We start from the raw sequence: 13,477 nt of genomic DNA, 5'->3' as shown, positions 1-13,477 counted from the left end.
AGACCGACACGGGGACAGAGCGGGAGGGAGGGAGGGCTAGGCGGCGAACGCCAAAGGAACGGGAAAACGAGGATGGTGGAGACAGAGGGAGGGAAGAGGGGAGACGGTGGGTCCCGGTGGCTGGAAACAAAGAGCAATTCCCCCCTCGCCCCCCGCCCCAAGCCGCCCACCCGTGACAGCACACGTGGATCCCCCCGCCCCGTCGCCACCCCGTCAGGAGAGGGGGACCGGTGAGTCCGTAATGTCGTCGCGAGACCCCTCCCCCGCCCCACTCCCCCACCCGTGTGCCACGCCGGCCCCTCTCCCCGCCCCCCCTACCCCACCCCGGCCCCCGGCTAAAAAGGCAGGTTGGCCATGTTGCCCGGGCCGGGGAGGTAACCCATCTGGCCGTCCAGGGAGACGCTCCGCTGGCGCAGGGGGTGGCTGACCATGAGGTTCTGCTGCGGGGGCGGGCCCAAGAGGGGGCCCTGCGGGGAGAGCATGGGCCCGGGCTGGGGGTACACCTCCCCCCCGCCCACGCCCCGCTGCTTCATCAGCATGAAATTCTGCTGCGTCATGAGCCCCTGGGGCGGCGACAGGACCCCCTGGTGCAGCAAGCCCTGCTGAGGGGGGCCCCCCGTCCTGCCCAGCATGGGCATCTGTCCCGGGTGGCACAGGGGCAGGCCGAGGCCCCGCTGGACGCCCTGCTGGCCCGGGGGCGGCCGGGCGGAGGCCTGCTCGGCCATCATGTTCTGCAGGTTCAGGAGATGCAGGTTGGTGGCCTGGGGCTTGGGGCCCGGCCCCTCGCTCTTGGGAAAGTACTGGAGCGTGCTGCTCGGCTTCTCGGAGGGGATGATGCGGGACAGGTCGAACTCGGGGATGCCCGTCGGGGTGGGCCGGATCACCTCCCCCAGCTCCGGATCGTTGAGCACCGAGGCCACGCCGGGCAGCACGCCCGGGTACGGCGGCTCCCCGAGGCGGCCCGCCAGCCCCTTCCCCATCAGGTGCTGCTGAGGGGGCAGGGGCCCCGGCGGCGGGCCGGGCAGGTCCTCGGGGGGCAGGGGCAGGGGCAGGCCGGGCGGGTAGTGCTGCTGCTGCTGAGGCTGCTGCTGCTGCGGCGGCTGCTGGAGGCCCGGCCCGGCGCCCGGGGGCATGGCCGGCGAGGGCAGGGCGCCATGCGGGGGCGGCTGCTGCAGGCGCGGGGGGAAGACCAGCGGGCCCGAGGGCATCATGGGCGAGGCGTTGGGCATGGGCCCGCAGGCCGGGTTCAGGGGGTCCTGGGCGCCTGGGGGCAGCATCATGGAGCCCGGGGGCGGCCCGCCGGGGCCCTGCGCGTTGGGGTGCAGCGGAATGTTGGCGCCCAGCGGGTTGGGCGACGGCAGCATGGCGGGCGGGGGCTCGTGGGACAGGGGCTGCTGGCCAGGCAGAGCCATGCCCATCGGGCTCTGGGCGGCGGCTGAGGTCAGGTGCAGTTGGCTGGGCTGGCTGCCCCCGAGGCCTGCCGGGAGAGAAGCCCGGGGGAGGGGTCACGCCCGCCGGCCCCTCCCCAGGCCGGCACCTCCCCCCCGCCCCACCGACCCAAGTCCCTCCCGGCTCCGGCGTGACGACCGGTCCTGGTCCCCCTGCCCGACCCTTCCCTCTCCTCCCCCGGGGGCGGGCGGAGGCGCCTCACCCACCTGGCATGGACCCGGGCGGGAGCATGGGCCGGTCGGGCAGCAGCTCGTCGTCGGAGGTGGCGATGGTCTTGATGGCGTTGTGGTAGAGCGGGGTGGAGCTGGGCATGGCGTACTTGGACATCTGGGACATCATGAGAGACAGCGGGTTCTGCGAGGGGGTGGGGTCCGGGGAGGAGGCGAAGGGCAGGCTGGGGTTCAGGAGGCCGGCAGGAGGATTGGGCGGGGGCGCCGCCGAGCTGCTCTGGGGGCCGCCGGGAGGGAGGGCGCCTGCGGGAGAGAGCGGGCAACTTCAGCGGGATGGGGAGGGAAGAGGCCCCGGGAGAAACCCAGCCCCCGGCCAACGCCGCGTGACCCCGGCCTCCCCCCTGCCCACACCCACCGCTCCGGGCAGAGGACGGTCCCCTCCCCCGCCGGCCCCGGCCCCGCACCTGGCTCCATGCCGCCCAGCGCGTTGGAGGCGTTCAGGCTGCCCGGCGGCGGCTTGCCCTGGGCGACCCCGGGGCTGGGCATGGCTGTCTTGGGCGAGGGCACCCAGCCAGGCGAGGGCACGGCCATGGACGGCGACTTGAGCCGGCTGGGGGAGCCGGTGGGCGAGCGCACGCTGAGGGAGGAGCCGAGCACTTGGGGCGACTTGAGGGGACCCGGGGGGTTGGCAGGCGGCAGGCCGACCATCTGCGAGGGCGTCTGGGGCGACTTGAGGTTGGCGGAGGGGGAGGTGACCAGGGGCGAGTGGACCTGGCTGACCGGGGGAGACTTGAGGTGCCCCAAGCCGGGCGAGTTCATCTGGTTAATACTGATGGAGAGGTCGGAGGGACGGCGGCCCAGGCCCCGGCTCTGGTGCAGGGGGGCCAGGGGGCCCGGGGCGGCCGGCGGGTTGGGGGCCGAAGGGGGCAGGGGCATGTGGCTGAGGCGGGTGGTGCCCAGCCCGCCCACGGGCAAGGAGCCCTGCTCGGGGCCAAAGAGATCCGAGGGATGGCCCAGGTCCTGGTAGGGGCCGGGCCCGGCGGGGAAGCCCGGCTGGGCCTGGCCGGAGAAGGGTGCGGCGGGGAGCAGCACCTTCTGGGCGGGGCCCCCCAGCCCCCCTCCGGCACCGCTGCCATTGGGGGCCCGGCCCCGGCCCAGTTCCTCCGGGCCCAGCCCCACGTCCTGGGGCCCCCGCAGCTTCTGGGCCAGAAGCAACTGCTGCTGCTGCTGCGGCGTCATCTGCACGTTCAGGTTCATGTTCATGTTCATGTTCACGTTCATGTTCATGTTCAGGTTGCCCGGGCCCATGGCCGCCTCCACCTCCCGCAGGCCCGACTGGCCCAGGCTGGGACTCAGCAGGCCCCGGCCCGCCCCGAACTCCAGGCCCAGGGGATTGCCGGCCAGCCCGTCCCCGCCGGCCATCGGCCCGGCGAACATGGCCGGCTCCAGCTGCCGGTGGGCCTGCATGACGCGCTCCATCTCCAGGCCCAGCGGCCGCTGCCCGGGCCCCGGGCGCTTCTCCATCAGCTGGTGGCGCAGCAGCTCCTCCCGGGCCCGCGGGGTCAGGAAGCGCTCCGCCTCCCCCTGCCCGCCCGGGGGGTAGGCCACGGCCCCCTGGGGGAAGCCCCCAGGCCCCGCCGCCATGGGGGGCAGCTCCTCGGTCCAGCCCAGGCCCGGCCGGGCCGGCCGCGCCACGGCGTTCACGGGCACCTCCAGGGGCACGCCCTGCATGCCGCCGAAGGCCGGCACCCGCTGCATCTGCCCGCCCGGGAAGCGGGGCCCGGGGAAGGGGTGGCCGCCCCGCAGCTGGAGCGGGTCCGGCAGGTCCAGGGGCCCACGCAGCTGGCCGCCCAGGCCCGGCGACCACTGGTCGCCCGGCTTGCTGTGGTAGGGGGGCGGGGGGCCCCGCAGCATCAGGCCGCCGCCCAGGGCCTGGGGCAGCAGCATCTCCTGGCCGGCCCGCCCGTGCAAGCTCAGCTGCTCCTCCTTGCGCCGCTTCTCCTCGTAGTACTCCTCCTGCAGCTTGCGCCAGGCCACCTGCTCGGGTGTCAGGCTGTCCTGGCTCAGCCGCTGGATCATCATGTTCATCTGCTGTCCCACGTCCCCGGCCGAGGGCGGCGGAGGCGGCGGCTGCTGGTGGGGGTGTGGGTGCGGGTGGTGGGGGTGGGGGGCGGGGGGCGGTCCGTCCGCCTCCAGCCCGGGGCCCCCGCCCAGGCTCTGCGTCTGCGAGATCATGGACTGCAGCGGCTCCTCGTACTTCTTCAGGGTCCCCGGAGGTGGCTGCGGGGGAGGCTGCGGGGGCGGCTGCGGGGGCGGCTGCGGGGGCGGCGGCTGTTGGGGCTGGGCCGGGGTGCCCCCGTCCCCTCCCGGGGGGCCCTTGAGGAAGGGCTCGGCCTCGCCGCTGCGCAGCAGCAGCCGCTCGATGTCCCGCAGGGTCTGCAGGGACCGCTCCCGGTGCTCCAGCTGCTCCTTGGAGAGCCCCTCGGCGTTCAGGGGGCCCCGGGGGCCCAGGCTGGGGGGCCCGTTGCCCGCGGCCGAACCCTCGGTCAGCAACGCGGGGCCCGGGGGGCCGGGGGGCTCTCCCGGAGGGGCGGTGGTGGCGGCCGTGGGGGTGCTGGGGTGGGTGCCCCCGGCCGCGCCGGACGGGTTGGGCGTCAGGTCCCGGCGGGCGTCCTCGGGCGGTCCTTCTGGGGGCAGGGGGCCGGGGGCGGGCAGGGCCGGCGGGGCGCTGCCCGGGGGCGCGGGCGGCTGGGACTGCGGGGTGCCGGCGGAAGGCGGGCCGAGGGGCAGCGATTCCGGGGCCGGCGGGACCTTCGGGGCCTGCGGAGGGAGAGCGGGATGAAGGGGGCAGCTGAGCCGGCACGGCGGGAGCCAGCCCCCTGCCGGCCTGACCCCCGCACCTGCTAGCGCTCGGTCCTTCGTCCCTCCCCCTGGGGCCGAGGAGGAGGGGAGCGAGGGGGAAGAGGACCGGGAGGATGGGGAGGAGAGGGAGCAGGCCTTGACTAGAGACGCTCACCTGATCGAGCTTGGCACGGGGCACATTCTGCTGGTGGTAGGTCAGGATGGAGTCAGCCCGGCCTTGCAGCACCGCCTCGGCAGCCCTGGAAGGGGGAGGGCGACCCTGAGGTGGGGGAGGGGGAGGAGCTGGGACGGCCTCCCCACCCCCCCTCAGTACCAACACCCCACCCCCACCCCCAGGCCAGCCTCTCCCGACGGGCGCCACCCGGGCACTTACGTGTTGGCGAGATGAGTGGTGAAGACGTAGACGAACTGGGCGGGCGGTTTCCCGGGGACCCCCCCGCCCGCGGGGGCTTCGGGCCGCAGGCTTGGGGGGGCCCCGTGGGGAGCGCCAGGGGTGCTGCTCTCGCTGAGGGGAGGCGGGGGGGCGGCACCCGGCCCCAGCTGCGCGGCAGCCATGGCTGGGTCGGCTACATTACAGTCTGCGGCGGAGAGAGGAGGGGTGAGGGGTCGTTCCCCTCGCCCCTTCTGCGTCGCCCTCGCTTCGGATCGGCACCCTTTATTCACCCCTCCCTCAGCCCCACAGCACTTACGTACGTAGGCATAATTTATTTATATTAATACCTGCCTTCCCCCGACCCCCGCAACTTTTTTAAATGGTATTTGTTAAGCACTTACTACGAGCCAGGTACTGTTCTAAGCGCTGGCATAGGCAAAAGGTCAACGGGTTGGACGTTGTCCCTGTCTCTCACGATAATAATAACAGTAATCACGACGGTCATTACTAAGCACTTACTATGTGCCCGGCACTGTACTAAGCACTGGGGGGAATACAAACAAATCAAGTTGGATGCAGTCCCTATCCCATGTGGGGCTCACAGTCTCAATCCCCATTTTACAGATGAGGTAACTGAGCCACAGAGAAGTGAAGTGACTTGACCAGAGTCACTCAGCAGACAAGTGGCAGCGACAGGATTAGAACCCTTGACCTTCTGACTCTCAGGCCCATGCTCTTGCCACTATGCCACGCTGCTTCCCCAAGCATGGGGCTCACAGTCATAACCCCCATTTTACAGATGAGGAAGCTGAGTCCCAGAGAAGTGAGGGGACTTGCCCAAGTCACTAGACTAGATGAGAACCGACTCCCAGGCCCTGCTCTATCCACTAGGCCACGCTGCTTCTCCATTCCCTCTCTAGACTGTAAGCTCGCTGTGGGCGGGGAATGTGTCTACCAACTGTTGTAATAACAATAATAATAACGTTGGTATTTGTTAAGCGCTTACTACGTGCCGAGCACTGTTCTAAGCGCTGGGGTAGATGCAGGGTAGTCAGGTTGCCGCCCGTGAGACTCACAGTCTTCATCCCCATTTTACAGATGAGGGAACTGAAGACCAGAGAAGTGAAGTGACTTGCCCAAAGCCCCACAGCTGAAAGGTGGCGGAGCAGGGGTAAATAATAATAATGTTGGTATTTGTTCAGCACTATGTGCCAGGCACTGTTCTAAACACCGGGGTAGATACAGGGTAATCAGGTTGTCCCACATGAGGCTCACAGTCTTCATGCCCATTTTACAGATGAGGTAATTGAGGCCCAGAGAAGTGAAGTGACTTGCCCACAGTCCCCCAGCTGACAGGGATTCGAACCCATGATCTCTGGCTCCCAAGCCCTGGCTCTTTCCACCGAGCCACGCTGCTTTCCAAGCGCAGAGCACAGTGCTCAGCACACAGGGAGCGCTCAACGATTAGGGTCGATCGATCGACTGATTGAGGAGGCCAAGCAAGGGTCCCGGCGCCGGCTGTGCGCAGCGCGGCCAGCAGGTGGCAGCACAGGCCCGGGATTCGCGGCCCGGGGCCTTCCCGGGGAGCGAGTTAAGGGGGTCGGGTCCCCTGCGCCCCCAGACCCTTCACCCGTCCACCCCAGGCCCCCGCCTCACCCTCCCGGGCCTCCCACACACCCAGCCTGGAAAGAAGGACACTCTCCCTCTTCTCTTCCAGACTGGGACCCCGTTGTAGGGATCGTCTCTCTATGTGGCCGAATTGTATTACCCAAGCGTTTAGTACAGTGCTCTGCGCACAGTGAGCGCTCAATAAATACAACTGAATGAAGAAAACTGAGGGGTATAGACAGTCTCCCGTCAGGGTCGAGAGGGCAAGGCCAGGAAGGGACTCTTGGAGGTGGGAATCGGCAGGGCGTTCTACCAGGGGTTGGGGAGGTAGGAAGCGGGGAGCAGGTCTCTTGGGGACTTTGAGGTTAATAAGTAACTTATTACTATGTGCAAAGCACCGTTATAAGCGCTGGGGCATACAAGATGATCAGGTTGTCCCACATGGGGCTCATCGTTTTAATCCCCATTTTACAGATGAGGTAACTGAGGCAAGTGAAGTGACTTGCCCACAGTCACACAGCTGGCAAGCGGCAGAGCTGGGATTAGAAGCCATGACCTCTGACTCCCAAGGACGGGCTCTTCCCACTGAGCCACGCTGCAAGCAACATAGGGAAGGCAAAGGAGGGGAGGAAGAGAGATGGGGGGACAGGAGGGAGGAGTCCCCTCCATCCCACTCCCCTCTCTCTCTCCCCACCCATCCCATCCCACCAGGTCCCGGCTCCCTCACACAGACCTTGGGCCTGCTGGGAATGCGAGCTCCAGGCCCATCCAGGCACTGCTAATAATAATAATTATAATAATAATAAAAGTGGCATTTGTTAAGCATTTACTATGTGCCAGGCACCATACTAAGCACTGGAGTAGATACAAGCAAATCAGGTTGGACACGGTCTCTGTCCCAATGGGGCTCACAGTCTTAATCCCCATTTTATAGATGAGGTAACTGAGGCCCAGAGAAGTGAAAATACTTGGCCAAGGTCACACAGCAGACAAGTGGCTGAGCTGGGATTAGAACCTAGGCCCTTCTGACATATAAGTCCAGGCTCTATCCTCTAGACCATGCTCATTCCTGCTGAGAAGATGGGGGAGGCAAGAAGCATCGACCCTGGCATTCAGGGTTCTGGGGCAGAGTCCCATTTGACAGCCTGGTAATCTGCACGGTAAACAGACAGGAAGTGTAATTAGCCCCCAGCCCCCCGGGCAGACCCCGAGGATGCCCGAGGTGGCCAGCGGGCACTCACTGTGGGCAGCGCCGACCGGTTTGTCGTCGTCTTCGCTGTCGGGCCCGGAACACCACTCATCCCCGCTGTACGGCTGCTTCCGCTCCAGCACACAGCGCCGCTTGCTCCGAGGCGCCACCTCGCCTGCCCGGGAGGACCGGGGAAGGGGAGAAAGGTGTGGAACCCTAAGAAAGGCCCACGGGCACCCTCGGCACCCAGCCTGGCCCATCCGCCACTCCCTTCCCCCTGGAAGCCCAGCATCCCATCAGTGCCTGGGCCACGGCCCTTGCCAGCGTCCGGTGACCCCTCATGGGCAGCGGGCCAACCGCAGCCCCTAGCCGCCAGCCCCGGCCCCTGCCCGGCCATTTGTTTCTGATTTCACTCTGAAGCCAGAGCCGCCCGCTGCCCCTCCCCCCCGTCCCGTTCCCTCCCTCGACCCCCGCCCGTCGTGTTCCCCCCCACAGCCCTGAATAATCTCCCAACCACAACTGGTTCCAATTAGAGCAGGGGAGTTGGGGGGGGAGGGGGGAGGAGCCCTGGCCCAGAGCCCCTGAACCCATCCAGTGGCTCTCTCCAGGCCAGGATGTTGGGAGCTGGGACCCCAGGGTCCTTGATCTTCACTGGGAGGAGTTTAATTAATAATAATAATGTTGGTATTTGTTAAGTGCTTACTATGTGCAGAGCACTGTTCTAAGCGCTGGGGTAGATACAGGGTTATCAGGTTGTCCCACGTGAGACTCACAGTCTTCATCCCCATTTTACAAGTGAGGTAACTGAGGCACAGAAAAGTAAAGTGACTTGCCCACAGTCACACAGCTGACAAGTGGTAGAGGCGGGATTCAAACCCATGACCTCTGACTCCCAAGCCTGGGCTCTTTCCACTGAGCCATGCTGCTTCCACACCCACCATCCTTTCTTATATATGTGTGTGTATATATTCTACCCCAGTGCTTACAACAGTGCTCTGCACATAGTAAGCGCTTAACAAATACCAACATCATCATATACACACACACATATATAGAATGGTATTGGTTAAGTGCTTACTATGTGGCAGGAACTGTACTAAGCACTGGGGTAGATAGACGCTAATCAGGTTGGACATGTCCCAAATGGGGCTCACAGTCTTAATTCCCATTTTACAGATGAGGCAACCTAGGCACAGAAAAGTGAAGTGACTGGCCCAAGGTCTCACAGCAGACAGGTGGCAGACCTAGGATTCGAACACAGGTCTGACTCCCAGGCCCATGTTCTATCCACGAGGCCATGCTGCTTCCCCTGGCTCCAGGTGAACGAGAAGGGGGCGAATGGACGGGGGCGTCTCCTGTCCAGCCTCCCACGCCAGGATGGGGAGGGGGGTGGGTTGGAGGTCGGGGGTAGAAGGCAGGAAGCAGGCTCCAGCTGAACTCTCACCCTGCAGCAATCCTGATTTTCCTACCTGGCACCACTTTAACCAACTTTGTGGGGGGAGAGCGGGGTGGTAAGGGGGGCAGAGGGGCAGGGAGCACTGAGGGGCACGGGGCAGTGGGCACAGGTGGGTGCCTGGGGGAGCACAGTACCTTTGACCTCGGGGTCCAGGGACGGAGTCCCGGCCTCCCTCTGCTCCCCTGGGTCCACGGACACACTCCGCTCCCTCTTCCCCTTCCCCTTGAGGGAGCCAAAGGCAGCCACGGCGTTGGGCGGGTTCTTCAAGCTCGAGTTCCCTGGAGAGATCTGGTTGGCCTTCCCGCCATGACTCCCGGCCCCCACGCCCTTTGACCCCAGGTTGCAGGTGGGTCCTTGGCTCACATTCTGGTGCTGGGATTGGCCCCCGCTGTTCCCCGTCTTGCCATGATTGGTCAGTTTATTTTCCGGGTGCATTGGATTGGCTGGGGCTTGGAAGCAACAGAAGCAGGGGAGAGATGCGGGGCTCCCTGTCCTCGGTGGAGGGAACCTAGGAGAAGAAGGGAAGAGAAAGTGTGAAGGTGGCCGGGGTCGCCCCCAAATCCCAGGCCCCCTCCTCTCAACCCCCCGAGGCTTCCCGGACCACCCGGTGGCCTCCAAAGATCTCCTGGATCAAGCAAGATGGTGTCCGTGGCTTCTTAATCAATCAACAGTATTCACCAAGTCCCTCCTCGATACAGAGTATTGTCCTTCGTACTGCATTTTTTTTTAAAGGTATTTGCTAACCCCAGCGCTCAGTACAGTGCCTGACCTATAGCAAGCACTTAATACCATAAAAAAAAGTGCTGCGACAGATACAAACTAATTAGGTTGGACCCAAGCCATGTCCCACGTGGGGCCTCACAGTCTTAATCCCCATTTTACAGATGAGGTAACTGAGGCACAGAAAAGTGAAGCATCTTGCCCACCATCACACAGCAAAGTGGCGGAGCCGGAATCAGAAACCGGGTCCTTCTGACTTCCAGGCCTGCGCTCTACCTGCACTGCTTCTTTGGGGAGTGCTTGGGAGAATACAAAAGAATTCATAGACGTGAGCCATGCCTGCCCTTAAGCAGTTTACAATCTAGTGGGGGAGGCAGACACCAAACAAATTACAGCTTGAAGGAGGTAACAGAATGCAAAGATAGGCACACACATGTTCGGGGGTGGGGGGTTGTGAATACTTCAGTACTTGGGGGAATGCAGAAATGTTTCAGGGGGTGAATTATTCCCCATCCCTTGCCCCAGGTGAGGATAGTGGCTAAATCCAACCCAGGCCAAGGGGTTGGAGTGTGGAGATCACAACCCCTTCCCAAGTGTGAGGGTGGGGGCCCAGTCTGGGTCCATCAGCCCCCAATCCACAACTAGATGGTTGCTATAGCAACTCCCTCTCCCCTACACGGGAAACCCCTGGAGGTGGTGTAGCCTCCAACCTCATCCCTTTAGCCCTCCCCCACCCCAGAGTGCTGAGATTAGGCTGATGGGTTTGGGTGAGGGTTTAGAGGGGTAATATTTTTTGTGTGTGTGTGTGTGTTTAGGGGACGCTATCGGTGGAGACACCTGACTTCTGCCCTACCTCCCCCCCCCAGCTCTCACTTCACTCCCCCTCGGAACAATGGGGAAACTGAGGCAGGGAAGAGGGGGAATATGCTGGGGCCCAAAACCTAAGTACCAAAGCTCCCTGTTCTCCAGTCCCTGCTCAACCGGGAGCTGGGGGGCGGGGGAGGGGGAGAGGCAGGGAGGCCCGGGGGCAGGGGGAGACAGAAGGGCAGACAGGGCGGTTGAGGGGTGGGGGTGGAGGAGTGAAGAGGAGGCTGGGAAGCCTGCTGCAGCCGGCCCTTTAAGCGCCAACCACGCTCTCCCTCTCTCCCCGGAGACCTATTAATAGCTGCTGGAAAGATCACATCACCGAGAGGATATGTGTGTGTGTGCGCGTGTGTATGTGTGTGTCCCCCTCCATCCCCCCCCACCTCATTCCACCACCAGCTCAGATTTATTTCAGCTCCCACTGCCCCCGCCAATGCCACCCGGCTCCCCCGACGGGGAGGCGAGGCGCGGGGGGCACCGTCTACACCTTCCTCTCCCGTGGGCACAGTCCAGGAGCAGGGAGCCCCTGAGAGCTGCTCGGGATGCGGCGGCCCGACCCATGGTGGGAATCCCTCAGCTTAATGCCATTCATCTGCCCCCCCCCCAACCATGTCTGGCCGGGTGCCCCCTAGCCCCTGCCCAGGGGCGGGACTCTGGGTGTGCGGCCTCCAGCCCCAAACTCCTCGCCACCCCCTGTGTCCTCAAGCCCCTCCATCTCCAAAGCCCTGAAACCAGCCCCCCTGCAGGCTCGACGCCCCTCCCCGACCCACCTTCTCTGACCCTGGGCCAGGGCCCCCCTCACCAGGAGCCGCATCGCAGGACTGGGCCGAGCAGGGCCGGGCACCCTCCTGCCCTTTCCTGACAACAGGAGCAACTGGGGAAGTGGGCAGGGGAGAGGCGAGGCTGAAACCGGGTGGGGTCGGGGTGGGAGTGGGCCTGGGGCTAAAGGCTGCAGGGCCCGGAGAGGGGCCCGTGGGTGCGGGCTGGGCGGGGGGCGGTGAGGTCGATTAGGCGCTAAGCGCACCCCCGCCCAGGTGACCTCTCCCAGCCCCCCACCCCTCCCTCCCTGACCTCCGAGGGGCTTCCGGTGTGAAGCTGGCAGGCCTGCTCTGTACCCACCCCGAAGTCCCCCAGCCTGGCAGGGGCACAGGGTCCTGCTTTTGGATGCCCCTGATCCCTGGCAAGCCGCCCTCCGTTGGCCACGGGCACAGCCTAGCAGCCTGCCCCATCCTCCCTTTCCCACCCCCCAATTCCGGAGGCCGTGGGGGGCCTGGGCTGACCCCTTCCCGGAGCCCCCGGCTGCCCGCACCGCACGTTGCGGGGAGGGTGGGGGGTCCGGCGGGGAGGAAGGGGGAGGGGGTCCGGCTGTGGTGGTCGTCAGGAGCAGGAGGAGGAGGAGGGCGGGCGGTGTCAGGAGGCCCTGCAGGCCTGGAGCTGCAGCTGGGCTCCTTCTGAGGCCAGTTGGGCTCGGATTCCTCTGCGACCGCAAGAATGCGGGAGGCTCCCCGCCCCCGGCCCCGCTCCCCCGCCCCCCCGGCCCGGCCCGGCCCGGCCCCGACACAGCTCGCCCGCCCCCCGAGCCCGGCCCCCGGACCCCCGGACCCCCAGCCCACCACGTTTCACGTGGGAGCTGACATGACTGCAGTGTAATTCCTCAGCCTGATGCTGCTGCTGCTGCCCTGCGCACGCACACACACACAGACACACAAACCTCCAGAGACACACAAATTCACCAGGAGCCACCCCCACATACACACACACACACAAAGAGGAAGGCACACACTGGGAGACCCCTACACAAAGACACACTGATTCACACACACAAACCTCCAGAGACACACAAATTCACCAGGAGCCACCCCCACATACACACACACACACAAAGAGGAAGGCACACACTGGGAGACCCCTACACAAAGACACACAGATTCAGACACACAAACCTCCAGAGACACACAAATTCACCAGGAGCCACCCCCACCTACACACACAAAGAGGAAGACACACACACTGGGGAAATCCCTACACAGATTCAGATACACAAACCTCCAGAGACACACAAATTCACCAGGAGCCACCCCCACATACACACACAAAGAGGAAGACACACGCTGGGAGACCCCTACACAAAGACACACATTCAGACACACAAACCTACAGAGACACACAAATTCACAAGGAGACACCCCCACCATACACACACACAAAGAGGAAGACAGACACAAAGACATATACTGGGAGACCCCCTATACAGATACAGGCACAAAAATTCAGACACAAATTCACAAGGAGACACCCCCCACGTACACACACACACAAAGAGGAAGACAGACACAAAGACACACTACCTGCATAGACAGATACAGACACACAAATCACTACACACACACTGATATATAAAGAGACCTCCTCACCACACACATAAGGAGAAAGGGAGATTGACACAAAAGCACACATCGGGAGACCCACAAGGCAAACGTTTAGAGAGAAATACATACATTCATAAGAAGAACAGCACAAGCCCAGTCACACAGACTCAGACACACAACCCACCAGAGACCTATACACAGAGATTCACAAAGAGGATCCCCCTCCCGACACACACACACACAGGGAGATAGACACAAAGGCACACAACGGGAGACCCACAAGGCCACACGTTTAAAAATAAAGACATGTACACCCACAGATCATTTAATATCTGAGAGTTTCCCGACACAGATATGCCCACGCAAACTCAGGCCCAAAAGACCCCCCACCCCAAGAGGCATCACAATCGGCAGCTA

The 13,477-nt window shown here is 64.1% G+C and overlaps 1 protein-coding gene across 1 annotated transcript in view; it reads right to left on the bottom strand.

Moving 5' to 3' along the window:
• Window positions 1-294: 294 nt before the first annotated feature.
• The window catches only part of BCL9L (BCL9 like), a 33,837-nt gene continuing 20,654 nt past the window's right edge, over window positions 295-13,477 (bottom strand). The window contains exons 2-8 of the mRNA XM_029075690.2: window positions 9,242-9,615; window positions 7,704-7,826; window positions 4,855-5,059; window positions 4,636-4,720; window positions 2,084-4,439; window positions 1,656-1,922; window positions 295-1,477 (exon numbers count right to left, since the gene is read on the bottom strand). Of these exons, the coding sequence (XP_028931523.1) occupies window positions 336-1,477; window positions 1,656-1,922; window positions 2,084-4,439; window positions 4,636-4,720; window positions 4,855-5,059; window positions 7,704-7,826; window positions 9,242-9,542 (4,479 nt within the window). The 5' untranslated portion in view covers window positions 9,543-9,615 and the 3' untranslated portion in view covers window positions 295-335. The remainder of the gene's footprint in view (window positions 1,478-1,655; window positions 1,923-2,083; window positions 4,440-4,635; window positions 4,721-4,854; window positions 5,060-7,703; window positions 7,827-9,241; window positions 9,616-13,477) is intronic.

The sequence above is a fragment of the Ornithorhynchus anatinus genome, chromosome 11 (assembly GCF_004115215.2).
Source record: "Ornithorhynchus anatinus isolate Pmale09 chromosome 11, mOrnAna1.pri.v4, whole genome shotgun sequence".
NCBI classification, from domain to species: Eukaryota; Metazoa; Chordata; class Mammalia; order Monotremata; family Ornithorhynchidae; genus Ornithorhynchus; species Ornithorhynchus anatinus.
The sequence above is the reverse complement of the archived record's forward strand: the minus strand, read 5'-3'. Positions and strand labels throughout refer to the sequence as shown.